The 15612-nt window shown below is 53.7% G+C and overlaps 4 protein-coding genes across 4 annotated transcripts; 2 read left to right on the forward strand and 2 right to left on the reverse strand.

Moving 5' to 3' along the window:
* Positions 1-508: 508 nt before the first annotated feature.
* Positions 509-6189, forward strand: TGME49_310100 (mannosyltransferase (pig-m) protein; the record flags this gene model as incomplete). The annotated part of the gene is made up of 9 exons (XM_002364215.1): positions 509-1365; positions 2304-2391; positions 2877-3121; positions 3613-3730; positions 4153-4254; positions 4408-4449; positions 4701-4760; positions 5459-5569; positions 6082-6189. 9 exons carry the CDS (start codon positions 509-511, stop codon positions 6187-6189), a joined length of 1731 nt encoding a protein of 576 aa, XP_002364256.1.
* TGME49_310110 (hypothetical protein) lies at positions 6190-7124 on the forward strand. The gene has a single exon (XM_002364216.2). It carries the CDS (start codon positions 6382-6384, stop codon positions 6808-6810), a length of 429 nt encoding a protein of 142 aa, XP_002364257.1. The 5' UTR covers positions 6190-6381; the 3' UTR covers positions 6811-7124.
* Positions 7049-13060, reverse strand: TGME49_310118 (hypothetical protein). Its single transcript, XM_002364217.2, has 11 exons — positions 12774-13060; positions 11969-12357; positions 11301-11432; positions 10691-10798; positions 10138-10287; positions 9615-9697; positions 9249-9388; positions 8663-8806; positions 8238-8310; positions 7870-8000; positions 7049-7469 (listed from the first exon to the last, which is right to left on the reverse strand). The coding sequence occupies exons 1-11, from the start codon at positions 13012-13014 to the stop codon at positions 7423-7425; spliced, it is 1638 nt and encodes a 545-aa protein (XP_002364258.2). The 5' UTR covers positions 13015-13060; the 3' UTR covers positions 7049-7422.
* TGME49_310122 (hypothetical protein) lies at positions 13056-14838 on the reverse strand. Its single transcript, XM_018782606.1, has 3 exons — positions 14722-14838; positions 14182-14462; positions 13056-13605 (listed from the first exon to the last, which is right to left on the reverse strand). Exons 1-3 carry the CDS (start codon positions 14746-14748, stop codon positions 13113-13115), a joined length of 801 nt encoding a protein of 266 aa, XP_018635587.1. The 5' UTR covers positions 14749-14838; the 3' UTR covers positions 13056-13112.
* Positions 14839-15612: the final 774 nt, after the last annotated feature.

Consider the following 15612-nt stretch of genomic DNA (forward strand, 5'->3'; position numbering starts at 1 on the left):
TTTCTCGATCCTTGTCTATGCAGTCACACCTGCGGTGCCGACTTCACCTCGCGCTTTTCGACCTCTCTGAAAGATACCGAAAGTCGCTGTGCGGAGCCTGGCTCCCCTCCGCCTGCCAGGTTGCCCCCTCGAGCTCCGCCCTTTCCAGTCATCACTGAGCTCCAATTTCTGCTGCGTCTGCACCCATTTTTTCTCCACCTCGCCGCAACTCCGTGCTTCTCCCCTTCTTCCCTTCTCGCTCGCTGTGGCTCTTCGAGTCGCCCTGCATGCGACAACATACACACACACATATACATATCCGCATCGCTGCGTTGTCTTCTCTCAAGTCTCAAGCGCGCATGCGCCGCTGACCTGGTGAAAAAATACCGCGCAGTCCCTCTCCACGGACCTCCTCGACTGCACGCGCCTTTTTCTGTGTTTGTGTCGGACGACCCGCGCTGTTTGGGAGTCCGCCGGCAGCCGCGTGGCTGCGTTTCTCGAAACTTCTCTCGTGTCGACAGCAGAGGAGATGGCGCCGCGTCCAGACGCAAAAAAAGAGAAGCCTGGCTCTGCGAGTTCGTCGGCCGCCCCCGGCGTCGCTCAGCGCCTCGCCGCCCCGTTCCACCGGGTGTGCGTACACCTCAGGGAGGCGCCGGCGTCGCGGCTCCGGCTGTACGTGTACGCGTACGCGGCGCTTCTCCGGGCGGCGTTGATTGTCTACGGCGAGTGGCAGGACCGGAACCTGCGTGTGAAGTTCACCGACATCGACTACAAGGTGTACAGCGACGCCGCGCGACATGTTGTGGAGTTCGAGTCGCCCTACAGACGCCATACCTATCGATACACACCACTCATTGCGTTTCTCTGCGTAGGCAACGTCGTGCTCCACTCTGCATGCGGGAAGATCCTGTTCGCGGCTGCAGACCTGCTTCTCTCGCTGTTGACGGAGAAGCTCCTGCTGCTCCTCGCCTCAGAGCAGATCCCTCGCGAGGAGCCTGGCGAGAAACCCGTTGCCCTCAGAGCCTCTCCTCTCGCCTCCTCCGCGAACGCGGCCAGTCTGCTGCTCTCCTCGCTGCAGTCGCCCTCGTCTTCTTCGCTCTCTTCGCCACCGTCGTCTTCTTCACTCTCTTCGCCACCCTCGTCTTCTTCACTCTCCTCTCCGCCGTCGTCTTCTCCGCCGTCCCCGCGACCTTCTTCTCCCTGCTCCGCACAAGCGTCGGCAACGCCCGCCGTCAGCGCCTTTCTTCTTCCTGCGCTCTGCTGGACCATCTTCCCCGTGGCCGCGGCTGTCAGCACACGGGGAAATGCAGACGTCGTTCCTTCTCTTCTTTGTCTCCTCCTCCTTTTCCTCCTGCGAACGAACCGCCTCGACGCCGCCGCTGTGTGGTACGCCCCTGCCTTCGGGCCACTGGATCTCTGCGCGTCTTCGCCTCCGTCCTCGGCTGCATTCCACGCTGTCACCCTTTCACACGACTTCCATCAAACCCTGCACATCAACATATGCACACACACAAATATATATATATATATATATGTATATGTTTATATATATATATATATATATTCGTACACATGCATACTCGTCTGCATGTACGTTGGTATATTTGTATATACGTAGATCGTTGAAGTGCAGCAGGGACAGCGGCGTCGCCCCGTTTAAGTGCGAGGGGAAGCGACGCTTGAACTTTGGTGTGACAGATACGAAACGCAGCGCTTCAGCTGTCTCGATGTCCCCGACGTAAGATAGAGACTGCCTCTGTCGCCTTCTTTCGTGACACCTTCTACAAGACTCAAGGACTGTGCACCTGGAGTTCCAGTCTTCAACTGCCGCTAGAGTGGTTGACTCTGTTCACACCTTCTGCAGCGCCTTCGCGAAAGAGCGCCGGGGTCTAAGCGGAGTCCAGGAGCGTCGTCACTGTACTCGCTTGTATAACTCTTTTCACACAGTTCGGGTGGCAGACAGGGAGGCAGCTGTTTCCACGCGTAGCAGCTAAAAAGGTTTCGGAGGGACGGTCGTCTGTTCGTCTCGCGCCTGTGTCCAAAAAACGCGATCTGTGGGTCGCGTGGACATGAGAACGTTTACTCGATTTCCGAGACGACGACACTGCTATTATTTCACATCGCGAGAGTCTTCACAGCGACCGCGAAACAGTTTACGTCGGAGATGTAACGGCAAATGCGTTTCTTCAGAAACATCCCAGGAAAAATAGGAGTCCGTCCGCCTCTCCTGCGTTCTGGAGGCGAACGCACAAAGACGCGAGAGCGACCAAGACCCTCTTAAGCCTGTTGGTTCCGAGTCCTCGCTGGGGTGTGTGTCTGTACAGCTATGGCCTCGCGGTGCATGTGAAGATCTTCCCCGTCGTGTACGGCATCCCCATTCTTCTTTTTCTTCGAGGGAAACCTCTTGGGCGCGTAAGCTCTCCGGGCAGCAGTGCAGCACATGCACACCGAGGAAGAGGCGCTGGTCGTAGCGTCCTAGTCGGCACGTGCAAACTCCCTACCACGCAGACACAAACATCTGTCATTGGTCGCGCTCTCCCTCGACCTTTCTCTCTCTCTCTCTGTTTGCGTCTCCATGCGTCTCCATCTGCGTTTCTTCACTGACCCTGCGTTTGTTCTTTCTCCGTTCACGTCTTTTTAAATAGCCGCTCTTCTGGAAAAGCGCGCAGCGGCGACAAACGGGCGCAAGGAGCCCCCGCGCGCGGCTTCTCCGCTGCATGACGAGTGTTCCAGGTCTTCCGGAGTGCTCGTCTCATTATTTAAGCCGTTGACATGGACAGTGGTATTCGGCACCTGCGCGTCCTCTCGTCCATTCAAGGATCAGAACGCACAAACTGCACCTTGAGACCCCATCTGTCTGCTGCGCAATAGCAAGAAATCTCTTGGGTGCTTGACAGGCTCTCGCTCCGGCAGACCATGTGCTTCGTCTCCCCCGCGTAGACACCGCTGCTCTGTTGTCTCCGACTTCGCTCGTCGCCTTCCTCTCTGCGCTCTCGCAACTCTTCGGAGCCGCCGCCTTCCTGTTCGCCCTCCCGCTCGCGCTTCCTCTCCGACTCCTCCCGCGCCTCAACGCTGCGCAGTGGAGATTTGGCCTCCTCAGTGTCGGCACTTTCTTTGGGCTCGGCGGGATCTTCTACCTCTGGTGAGGCAGTTCTTCTCGACCTCCCCTGACCGCTTTTACCCATCCGTACTCGTGCAGAGTGGAGCGAGGCATGTCTGGTCTTCCTCTGCATGTCTCGATACACATGTCGGTGCCTGTGCGCTTCTCTAAATGGCCGTTCGCGTCTACCTGGGTCTGCTCCTGTCGGTCGGTCGACCTTTGTGTGTGTGTGTCTGGATACGTTTCTGTGAAGGCGGCCTATGCTGCGCTCGTGCGAATGAGCGTAAACGCGAATTTGCATGCAGACGCGTGACGACTTGGCCTGCGCGCGGCAGGCCTCTGCATGTGTGCGTCCTTGAGAACTCGCGGGTGTCCTTTCGTCGCCTTCTCTGCCTTCCGCTTCTGTGCGGAGACTCGTTTATGTCACGTTCCTTCGTGACGTTTTTCGGATGGAAGGACTCCCGCAGACGACTCCGCTGACCGGCTTACGCGCGTGCTGTGCCCGCCTGTCTTCTCTCTGTCTTCGCGCTCAGCTACGGATGGCCGTTCCTCGACGCGGCGTATCTTTACCATTTTTCGCGCGTGGACATCCGCCACAACTTCTCGCTCTTCTTCTACTTGCTCTACCTCTCTGCTCAAATCCCCTCCAAGGTGACTCTGCCTCCCCTCCTCCAGGAGACCCCCGCGCGCGCACTCTGAAACCGCTCCAGTGCATGCGCGGCAGTCCCCACTCACAATTGTACATACATCCGTTCAATGTTTGCAGGACACAGAGAGGTGCAGGTCGCGCTGCTCAAACACCGCATGCGTTTGCGAAATGCACACGTATACGCATCCTTGTCTGCATGTCTGCATGCATGTCTGTCTGCATGCATCTAAAAGTCTGTCTATATCCGTTTACATCAATCTATGGATCTCTCTCTGTTTGTGTGTTTCAACTTGTTCATCGGTGTGCGTGGTTGCATGTGCAGTCAGAGTGTAGATGCCGTTGTGTGGTATCTCGACATCTCGTCTGTCTTCTCTCGTTTCCCTCGAACGCCTACGTCCGTCTCTCGGCTGCGTGGATGTCGCAGGCACTTGGCATCATCACGTTCGTTCCCCAGATGGCGACATGCCTGCTCGTCGGCTGCTACTACGCGCAGAAGGGGAAGCTGGAGCTCGCGCTCTTCCTTCAGGTCCGTTCTCTTCTCTCTTCTTCTTTTTCTCTCTTCTTTTTCTCGCTTCACTCTGTTTTGCTGAGTGGTGCTCAACGCTTTTCTGTTGTCTGTTCAACGCATCTCCATGCTGGCGGCGTCTTTCTCCGTTTCTCTGTCTTCTGGGTTTCGCAGACTCTCATCTTTGTGGCGCTCAACAAAGTGTGCACCGCACAGGTGAGCTTCGCAGCGTAGCCACCGTGAAGACGAAGGGGATGCATCTTTCCTTCTTTCTTTCCGTTTCGCCTCGCTGATTCTCCGGCTCGACGGCTTCGGATGGACGCACCCTCACGAGGTGCATGCCGCGCGGATTTTCGTGAAGTGCGTTCCGTCTCACTTTGGAAAAATAAAAGTGACAACTCCGAATTTCTCCCTGAGGCGGCTTCCATCCAAGAGCACACACACACTTCTGCTTGCTTGTCTCGCAGTATTTCCTGTGGTGGCTCGCGCTCCTGCCCTTCGCCGTCGCCAGCACGGACATGCGGCCGGTGAGAAAAGATGGAGAGATCCGATCCACGGAAATCATATCGTCTAAGCTGGCGCCGTGTCTGCAAGTACTCGGATCTCCAGACTGCCAGCAAGATTTAGAACAGGAGCAGAGACAGCGATAGTACGAACGAGATACGGAGACAGCAAGATTTAGCGAGAGGAAACACAACCCAAGGAACGACGAGCGAGGAGTCTGAGAGACCGATGGCCGGGCAAGGAGAGGAAGAAAGTTTTTTTTCTTGTGAAGTCATCCTTCTGATGAACAGACATGACAGCTGGTGAACCGACGCAGATGGCGCGCGGAGGAGGATCTGGAGGAAGGGAAAACGATCAGAATTCCAGCGACAGAGATTGAGTCTTCGTTATCGGAAAGATGGGGAAGAGAATCTGCAAAGACTAAAGCCGCGCGTTCACCACCACTCACTTCTTCGTGAAATGAAATTCAGTCAAGAAACCTTTACATGCGCACCTACACATGTAGATGCACACACACATACATATACATATATATCTATATATATATCTATATGTACATATGTATATATATATATATATATATATGTAGAGATGGATAAATGCCTGTGGGGAGAAGCGTCCTGAGAGGATGCGTTTGAGGTTGACTCGTGGTGAAGAGTCCAGAAGAGGAGACGGAGACGAAGTTGATGGTGGCTCTGCGGTGCCTCGAGTGTATGTACAGCGGACTTGCTGGCAGATCGTGAGGCTTCTGGCTTTCTTTGAGGCGACGCACTTTGCGTGGCTTTTCTTCGGCTACGAGATCGAGTTCCTCGGCAAACCGAGCTTCTTCCCAGTAAGAAAAACATCCGAGGCCTCGCGTCTCTGTCAAGTCGCCGACGAGGGCCTCTGACCGTTGCGCAGTTCCGTTTTCGCACGCAGTCACGCAGCTGCGAATCGATTCTCTCGTGAGATTCTCCCTTCGAAGCTTCAACCTGGAAGTGCGCGTCGTACGCAAAAGGAAGTGAACGCATGGACCTGTGTCACGGAATAGAGAGCCGCCACGGTACACGGCTGAGTCTGAGGGTGTCTGCGTCGAACGGAACCTGTAAAAGGAGAGCCGACGCCCCCGTCGGGATACGCGCTGCTGAAATCTCCACGCAGCACCTGTAGAGTGTAGGTCCCCATGTTCACGGAAAAGCAGTGGGACTCGGCAGTGGACCTCCCGAAGCCTCGCGGTGTCCATTCATCACAACGCCTCTTTGGCGCAGAGAGCTCCACTGCTCCATCTTCGCACCCACAGGTCCGTCTCAACAAAGGTTCGACTCAACACAGGTCCGTTGCTGTCGGTGTTTTTGTGGCTCGCAGATGTTCGTAGCTTCCCTCTTCTTCGCCCTGGCCCAATTCCTCATCGTTTGGTTCTTCATTCTGAAGACCAGCAGAAGGACCTCGCTTCTGCGGTCCAAAGACGCGTAGCGGAGAGGAGAAACTGAGATACGCGCCTGGAGCCGCCGCTCTGCAGCTGACGAGTGCCTTCAGGCGACTTCTGACGACCTGCCAGTCGATCCGCCACCCTCCGGGCGTCGATCTCCTCCATTTTCATTCTTCTCTTCCAACGCTCTGTCTCGACCCCTCACTCAACTTCCTTCAGGACCTTGTCTTCAGAAAATGAGTCCGCTCGTCAATTCAGAGACAAACGTACATGCATGTAGAGGTGCAAACGTAGGTACCTTGTTTATGTTCGAGAGAAACGCGGCTTCCAGCGCACTGCAAGCATGGAGGGCAGACTGCCGTGTCTGTACAGTCGAGGAACCCTCCCCCCCCCGGAGTCCCGTAGCTCGGTCGCTTCTCTGTTCTCTCTTCCTATCCGTTCCGTCGCGAGTTTTTTTCTCTGCACCTGCGAGTCCCCGCGAGCCGCTCCCCTTGGAGTCTGGGCTCCGGCTGGGTGGACGAAGAACGTCTTCTTTTTGCCCGTCGGTGGCACTCGCTGCGCGACGAAAGAATAGCATCTCGCTGTGCGACGAAAGAATAGCGTCTCGCTGTGCTAGCCAGAATTCGTCGCTTCTCGCATGCACTTTGAGATCATGCAGACGCTGAAAAGAGGAGTGAGTTGCAAAGGAGAAGGTTCCGTTTGTCCGTCTCTGGCGACGCTGCCACCGGATTTCAATCTTGAAAAGAAGGTGTGACCTCCCCCGAGTTGTTTTTCTTCTGTGTTCGCGTGCTGTCTGGAGCTGCATACAACGAGACTGCCTCTGCTCTGTTTGTACTTTGCGCTCGCCGCGAGACGTTCAATCCCTTTTCCTCGCATGCGGAAACGTTCAGTCTGACAGGGTTGCTGGAAGAGAGCCGTCATTTCTGGACTCTCCTCTTCCCCCCCGCCAAAGAGTCCGTGCGTAGAGGGCCTTCTCGGCGTTTCTCCGAGAGACTTTTGGAAAGAAAGTGAGGAACTGTCGAGTTTCGTTTTGAGAAGGAACGCGACCAGACCTGCGCTCCACGGACCTGAGTCGAGGTCATGAGGAAAAAGCGAGAACAAGTCAGGTGGAAACCAGGGGAAGGGCTCGAGAAGTGGACAAACGAAAAAAGAGAATGGACAGAGGCCATAGACCGAACGCAAGAGAATAAACACGAAGAAAGGGAGACGAGGCAGAAGGCCTCAAACAAAGAAAGCCGGGTCGGCTCGAGAAAAAGCGAGCCGCGCGCTCAGTTCAGCTAGTACAGAGAAGCCAAGAGGCGCCGCGCCTGAAAGCCGTTCCCACCTGTACGCACACCGCACTCCACGCAGAGGCACCGGAGCAACTTTCGTGTCGAAGGAAAAGACAATTATGCACCATTCATTTGGAGAAAGGAGCCAGGGCAGGAGAATGCGAACGGTGTTTCGCAGTGCCGAATTCGCTTCTCTCGCTGCAACGCATGCACTGCTTTCAAGAACACAAAAAAATGTTTCGGTTCTCCTTCGTACCGGAGGGAACACACACATCACCTGTCTTTTGTGTCGAAACCTGCTCTACGAAACTCATCTGCTGCTTCTTGGCAAAAAACCTTACACCCTTTTCTCTCTATAGAAGCCTATGCTTCCCACCGCGCCTCTCTGAACAGCTGTACATACACCAAAGCGGCTGCGTTCTTTGACGAGACTGGAGTCGACCCCTCGCTCACCAGAGAGCATGTAGAAATAATCGAGTTTTTCCCGGGGGAACTCGTGTAGGATTTTCTTTTTGTGGTAATACGCGACAAAGTTGGCGAACTCGAGAGGCGAGAAATTGCGCACAGTTCGAATCTCCTCTTGTCTGCAGAAACAAGAGAGAAACAGAAACGCTTCCCTGTCGCCTCCACATCTGAAGAGAGGCAACCATGGGCGCACGAGAGCTTACGACTTTCTTGCACCAAGCCTCGCTATCTGGAGACGAAGGCACTCTCAGGCCTTCTCCCTTCCTTCCCTCCTTCCTCCTCTTCCTTTCCCCTCCGGACATCCCTCTCTCCTCTCGTATTTCTTCTCTTCTGTCGATTCGGAGATTCGCGCCCACCGCACGCCCAACAGGTCCGGCCGGTAGTCGCGCCGATTCGAGCGGCGCCAGGAGGTTGCGCAGATCTTCAAGCCTGAAAAAAAAAGAGACGCGTTGAAAGGTGGACCGGACCCGTCGACTTCTTCTGTTCGTTTCCTGTGTTCTCATTTGACACCGAAGCCGCCGGAAAAGACTGCCGCTTGGCTTCTTGTGCCTTCTAGAGAGGAGCGAGCAGACACGCGCTGCACCTCGACCGTCTCCACAAAAAAGTCACTGCCACACTCAGAGCGAAAGATGTACATATATATATATATATATATGTATATATATGTATATATAATGTATATATATATATATGTATGTATGTATATATGTATATATATATGTATATATGTATATATGAATACAGAGAGAGAGAGAGAGAAAGAGAGGAGAGAGAGACTGACCTCGTTGAAATTGTTGGGCATCGTCGAAGCGGGAGAGAAGCCGCGGCGTGGAGAGGTGGAAGGCAGGGATATGGCCGTTGAACCGTGTGCCTTCGTAGCGCATCGAGACGTATTCGCTGACCGGAAAGCACTCGTTCCACTCGTCTGCGCCACAAGCGATCGTCACAACCAAAAGTCGACTTCTGCTTCTGAACCAGGTCTCGAGAACCGTCACTTCGATTCCAAGCGTGAACGGACGGACTCGCAGATCCCGCGGTTCTCTTCGCCTCTGTCGGTTCTTTCTTTTCTCCGCGCCAGCCAGCCGCAGCCTTTCAAAAGGTCACGCCCGGCAGCTGTGGAGCCCCGCGGAGAGACAGACAGCGACGAAAACGTCACAGACAGAGGAGCGAGAAGGAAGGACAGAGGAGAGGCGAATAAGGAGAAAATGAGAGAGCAGAGAGAAGACACGAAACGGAAGAAAAATCTGGAAACGAAGGGAAGAAAGAGAGAGAGAAGAGAGCGAGAACACCGCGCTCCTTTGTAAGAAAAGAGGAGAGAAAAGGACTCTGAAAAAAATGGACACAGCGAGCGTGGAGACAACACTGACCGACTGCGATGAGGACATTCAGTTGCGTTTGCTTTTTCAGCTGCTCCCAAACTTCGTAGAGCGCCTGGGTGGCGAACGCCTCGTTCTGTAATCCAAATTCTGCTATTTCCCAGACCGACGCTGGATTCGGAAGACGCGACCTGAAGAACGAAAACGCGCACTGGAGAGTTCCTGCAAATACAGGCAACTTTCTCCTCCCTGACCCTCCTCTTCTCTCATCTTGTTCCTTCTTCTCTCCCCTTGGTTTTCCTGCTCTCCGTCTTTTTCTCCCTTCTCTCCTCCTCCCCACACTCGGTCTGTCCTTCCGTCCGCGTCTGTCTTCCTCGACCGCTCTGTTGCCTGGCCTGTCCCCTCTTCTTCTCTTACTTCATGGAGGGAATCGAGACTTCTCGACGATACGTGTGCCACAGCGCCAAGCGCTCGCGCGCCAGCAGAATCTCCTCGCGCAGCTGAACGCATCGTCAGTCGCTCCACAGTTCTCTCTGCTCTGCACCAGCTCTTTTCCACCGCGTTGCATACCATCTGTCCCCTCGTCGCCTTAGACACGCAACTGCGAGAAAAACCTGAACTCTACACGAAGGCAGTGCGCCGCCTCTCTGCGCCTCAGGGGCAGCGCTCGCGCGGAGCCTCTTCGTCTGGGAGAAACGCATGCAGTTCTTCCATCGACTCCAGCTCCCCTGTGTCCTGTGAGACAGACTGTCTACGACCGCAGCTGCTGAGAGAGCAGCGAGACAGCCGGAAGCCAGCGTCAGCAGACACCCCCGGCCCAAGGAGGAAAGAGAGAGCAAACGAACGAGTGAAAATGGAGAGCGAACAAACGAGTGAAAAGAGAGAGCGAAAGAGACACTCTTGACACGGAAATCACGCTCGTGCGCATGTCGGCGGATACCTGAGAGTCGAGGAGATCTGCGTCTTTGCCAGAGTGGGGAGAACCTCTCTTCAACTCTTCGTCTCTCTGCTCTCGAATTTCGTCCAGATCCTTCTCCAGCGCCTTCTCCAACAAACTGTGGTAGCTGCGCTCGGCGTACAGCCGGTGAACCTGACAGAGACACAGAAGAATCGCTCGAACTTGAAGGGAACAGCGCATACGCATGCCGGACGCGAAAGCAGCAAACGCAGGAAGCCAAAGAAGAGAACTTCGTTTCTGACTCTGAAAAGGCACAGCCTGTATACGCAGTTGCGGCGATAAACGCAGAAACATATACATATATATATACAAATATATACATATATGTACATATATATATATATATATATGTGTAGGCATGTGTATGTGGTATGGCGAGAGACAGCTACACGTATAGCTTTTTTAGACAGATACACGCATATGACATAGAGCTGTAGCGAGGGAACAGTCGTGACAGAAAGTCTATTCTCATCAGGAAGCAGACGATGCTGATTGCCGAACTGGTGTCTGATTGTCCTCGCTTTTCTTCGCGTACCCCGTCGAGTGCGGCCTGGCCGTAGCAGCGCCGCGCCACAGGTAACTCCTCCAGGAGGCGCCTGTTGAAGCGGCCGAGCCGCTCCAGAAATTCTTGGGAGAATGACGACTGAGAAACGACAAGTGAGAGCAGTGCAAAGAAGAGCGTGACAACATTCCTTCACCACAGACAAACATATATAAAAAAAATGTACATGTGCTTATGGTAGCCGACAGCTGTTTACGCTTGTACACAATGTCGATCTGTTGAATATAAACGAATACTTGTTTACGTATACATATATATATATATATACATAGATACAAAGATACATAGATACATACGTAGATACACGCACGCATAGAATCGATAGATCTCTATTTGAAGGAGAGAAATGTATTTCTCTCGGGATGCAGGGAAAAGTGAGGACAGCCGACGAGCTCAAAGCGCCGGGGAAGGAGTCGCTCGCAGAGGCAAAAGATTCTGAATTCTAAATATCCCTTGGAAAGGCATGCCGCTCTGTTTTGAAAACGTTTAGCGTACAGAGAGCTTCAAAAACCAGAGGCGAATCCCCCGACTCGGAGCGAGGATCCGCCAACGCAGAGAAGACATCCAAGTCTCGCTTTCTCACCTGGATGTACACCCCAGCGGAGGAGCGTTTGATGTCTCCGATTTCGCGCGCATATCGCGACGGCAAAGGCTCGTAGACGACCAGCCAGTTGTTCTCCCTCGCCCAGGGAATCAAGTAGTTCAGCACGCAGCTCTGACAGAAAAGAATTTGAGCAAGGGAAAACATTTACGCAAAGGAATTTAGACAAGAGAATGGACGCTCTGGGTTTTAGCTGTGGACTCGAGAACGCGAGAACGCGCGAAAGCGCAACTTCCCGAAGAAGGGTGGCTTTCCAACCTTCCTCCGGACAGTATTCTCCACCCACTCTTCAGAAAACAGATTTCTGTTAACAGACATGGTCAGGCCGCTGTGAGACGTTAGCGGGTGCAGGAAGTGCAAGACAATCCAGCAGAAAGCAAGAAGGAAGCAGACAGCATCCGGCTTTCAGAGACGCTCTTCAAGACTCGAGACACCGCAGCCTCCGGTTTTCCGCTTTGCGAGAAGAGCAGCGCAAACGCCTTCTCCGTGAGGAAATCCGTCTTAGCGAGGCGCGCGTATTCGCTCGCTTCCTCTTTTTCACCGCTGTATCTTGGCCTCAGAGACAGCAGAAGCCATCTCTTCTGTTTGAGAAACCACAGGCTTCCGTGCGTTTCCTTCTCTCATAAAACACAGGAGAAAAAAGCTCTCACTTTGCCGACGCCTCGGTGGCCATCCAAAAGGAACCCTCTCTGCACTGCAGCGAGACGAGCGTCGAATGGTCGCAGTTCAGAAAGGCGTTCTCTCCACTCGTCCTCGGAACGTCTTGAGCCGATTTCTTCGAGACCCCTCCCCCCCACACCTCCGTCTTTGTCTTTTCCTTCGTCCTTCTTCTTCTCGCGCGCGTCTCTCTCCCCGTCTTTGCGCGTTTCTTTCCTCTTTCTCGGGAGTGGAGTTTCCCCTCGGGTGTCTGCGCTCGACTTTGCATGCACGCGTGCAAACAGCTCGAGCTGCATCTGCAGTTCAAGCGTCGCCTTCCTCAGCATCACTCCTATCGGACTCGTCGCCGAGGGAATCATCTCCACGTCTCGAGAAAGTTCACCTGAAAACAGACGTCCACACCTACACAGTTTTCAGTTTTATACGCGTATATATACATATATATATATATATATATACATGAAAGCAGGATTTTACGTGCTTATATTTATATGGAGGACTTTATGTGTCTTTAGCTTTATATGTATATATCTACACATAGATATATGTATATATTATATATATATATATATATACATGTGGAGGTTTTCCGTATGCGCTGAAAGCAAACACGGCCATCATGCAGAAACCAGAGAGACACACACTACACAACCTTCTATTGAGCCATATATATATCAATATATATATCTATATCTATATCTACATCTATATCTATATCTATCTATCTATCTATATATATATATATATATGTATGTATACGTGGTTTTGCATGTGTGTCCTGTTTTCGCGCCTCCTCACCTGCGAGGCCTTCTGGGAGAAGTTCGACGAGCCTGTGTCTGTCGAAGAGTCGGAACCGTCCTACGTCTTCAACACCAACGCCTCCCCCACACTCTCCTCTCTCTCCTTCTCCATCTGTCTCTTTTTCTTTTTCTTCTCCGTCTGTTTTTGTGTCGGACTTTGTTTTGGCTCTTCGCCTGTCGGTCTCGGGGCAGTCGCCCTCGCCTCGAGTGTGTAAACTGCAGTGCGTCAGCACCGGCATGTACACCCCCACAGGATCGAGGAAGAGGAAAGGCTGTTGCACTGGCTCGCTGCGTTCCACAGAAGCAAAGGTCCCGGCGGCAAGCGCCGCAGCTTTGTCTACATTTGCGGAGTCGAAAGGGAGACTCGCGAGGAGGACAGGGAAGTGATCGGGGAGACTTCGCCTCTTCCTCGCCTTCTCTGCGTGATGGCCGGTGCTCGCGCGAACTCCTTCTTCCGCAAGAGAGTCGCCGAGCTCTGTCCCTGGCGGCTCTCCAGCGAGAGCAGAAGACGACAAAGAAGAAGAAGACGAGGAAGAAGACGAGGAAGAAGAATAAAGAGGAGCAGACACGCGGCGTTTCTCCGCGTCGGTCGCAGTCGTTCGAGAGGACCGGAGGGGAAGGTCAAAGTCAGATCGCGAGGCGAAGCCGCGAGAAGAAAGAGAGAAGCGAGACTGTATGCAGCGGCGCCGGCGAAGGAGAGGGAAGGAGCGAATCGAGAAGACGCGACAGACGCTGGAGTTCCCAGCGGCAGACGGACGCGAAGCCGAGGACAGACGACGGCGGAGAAGAGGCAACGCCTCCGAAGACCACGAGGCGTCTCGCAACGGACTCTGTCGCACAAACGGACAGGAAGGAGAGGAAAAAGAGGAAAAAGAGAAGGGAGAGAAGGAAGAAGAGGAAGGAAAAAGCACATGAGACAGGCGATTCTGTGCCTCTCGACGAGAGAGAATCGCCGAGCCTCGAAAGGGCGTCGCCATCGTAGAAGGACAACGGCACCTCAGGCAAAGGTGAGACGCGAAACTCCTCTCCAAAGATTGGGGAAGGCAACGAGACGCTGTGGCGCGCCGAAAAAAACTCTGCACGGACAGATTCCAGAAAGAGTCTCCAGCTGTCGCTCTCCGACACTCCTCAATCTCTGTAACTCCCCTCTCCTCATCGTCAGAGACGCAACAGACACCGGAAGAGAAGAAGAGAGGAGAAGAAAGAGAAGAGAGGAGAAGGAAGAGAAGAGAGGAGAAGAAAGAGAAGAGAGGAGAAGAAAGAGAAGACAGAAGAGAGGAGAGAGGAGAAGAAAGAGAAGAGAGGAGAAGAAAGAGAAGACAGAAGAGAGGAGAGAGGAGAAGAAAGAGAAGAAAGAGAAGAGAGAAGAGAGGAGAGAGGAGAGAGGCAGAGCGAACAGGACTGACCTCTCCACTCGTGTGGCTGGAGGCTGTGCAGAAATCCAAGTTTTCTTGAGCCAGAGAGGAACGGATAAGAAAAGAAGGCTCCTTGTGAGCCAGCGAGCTTGTTGCCCGTGCTCTGACGGACGGGAGCGTTTTGGACAGTCTTTAAAAAGCGACAGAAGACCGAGCGAGGCGTCGCGACGCCTGTGCGCCGCTCTTGACCCGCGAGCTTGTCGCAGGTGGATCCTCTGAACGACTTTGTCCGGAAAGCGAGGCGTCGAGTGGTGCCGGATCTTCTCTCGATTCTGCCGGGAAGAACAGAACTCATGCAAGAAGTCGACCGCACGACAGACGCGCGGAGAGGCCGCGAGTTCGTACTCCCTTCCTGTGGAGAAAACTCCGCGTCGTTTCTCCAGACAGTCGTCTGTGCAGAAGCTGCTGATGGACCTCCACCTTCCTCTCTCTTCCCGAGACACGCAGACGTTTCAGGAGATGCGAAAGAAAGGATTCACATCCGTGGAGGCAGCGAGCCCCCAACGGTTTGTGTGCGTCGAGTTTTTCTACCTCCCCGTTCCGGAACAGATTGTGCATGCCGACAAAAAAAAAATACGCGAGAGCAGCGCTGCGCGCGTGTCGCGGCGAAGCCCCCGGCAAAGACAGCGGGAGAGACACCGAGAAAAAAGGTCAAAGAGAGAAAAAACGCAACGGAGAGAGGCTCTCAGTTAAAAAACGCAGGAGAAACTCAGCGAGAGACGTCACACTCGTGCGATGCGACACCGCATGCGCGCGCTCGACATTTGCGCAAGGACGCTCTGACGCACCCGCGAAGAAGAAAAAGCGAACAGCGACACCGCTGAACAGATTTCTTGTTTTCCGAGTCTCCACTTCCTCCGTTCTCTGGAAAATGCGACAGGCTCAAACTCTTTCCACCCTTCTTCAAGAAGTCGCGACCGTCGAACAAGACGCTGCAGTCTCCGTGTGGAGACACGGTCTCTTCTGTGAGAAGATGAATTTGCACCTGTGCACACAGTGAAGCATATACAGCTCTCTATATGTATGTATTTTTTCTATACTTTCATATGCGTGAACTCCAGTGTGTATTGTCGCCACAAGACGGTCGGCGGCTGCAAGCCTCTGAGGATGTCCTTTTCGTCAGAACCGTTTCTGCTTGCCTCCGAGCATTGCGAGAGACCGCGAAATCACAGAGAGAGGACACTGTCTCAGCATCTGTGCGCCAGCCAGTGGCTACTAGTGAGGCTCTCAGGCCGAAGCCGCGCGCTGAGTCAAACGCGTCCATCCAGTTACTAAACAGGTGCGAGGCCAACAAGAGTCCGATCCGTGGTTTGTTCAGCCAGTGGTTCACCATCAACTGCCTTGTTTCGACTTCGTACCGACTGTGTTACGGCTTCTGTGCCACTATTGGGAAACAGAGGGGCGAACATGGGGCAGGAGTCG

The sequence above is a fragment of the Toxoplasma gondii genome, chromosome XI, assembly GCF_000006565.2.
Source record: "Toxoplasma gondii ME49 chromosome XI, whole genome shotgun sequence".
Lineage (NCBI taxonomy): Eukaryota > Apicomplexa > Conoidasida > Eucoccidiorida > Sarcocystidae > Toxoplasma > Toxoplasma gondii.

Coding starts and splice junctions, on each gene's coding strand:
- TGME49_310122 (XM_018782606.1), bottom strand. CDS start 14,748: ATGCACAATCTGTTCCGGAACGGGGAG. Junction 14,463..14,721: donor ATCTGTTCCGGAACGGGGAG/GTAGAAAAACTC, acceptor TCTTCCCGGCAG/AATCGAGAGAAGATCCGGCA. Junction 13,606..14,181: donor CCAGCCACACGAGTGGAGAG/GTCAGTCCTGTT, acceptor TTTGTGCGACAG/AGTCCGTTGCGAGACGCCTC.
- TGME49_310118 (XM_002364217.2), bottom strand. CDS start 13,014: ATGCCGGTGCTGACGCACTGCAGTTTACACACTCGAGGCGAGGGCGAC. Junction 11,433..11,968: donor GCCACCGAGGCGTCGGCAAA/GTGAGAGCTTTT, acceptor CTTTTCTGTCAG/AGCTGCGTGCTGAACTACTT. Junction 7,470..7,869: donor TTATTTCTACATGCTCTCTG/GTGAGCGAGGGG, acceptor GTGTGCGTACAG/GTGGGAACGGCTTTCAGGCG.
- TGME49_310110 (XM_002364216.2), top strand. CDS start 6,382: ATGAGTCCGCTCGTCAATTCAGAGACAAACGTACATGCATGTAGAGGT.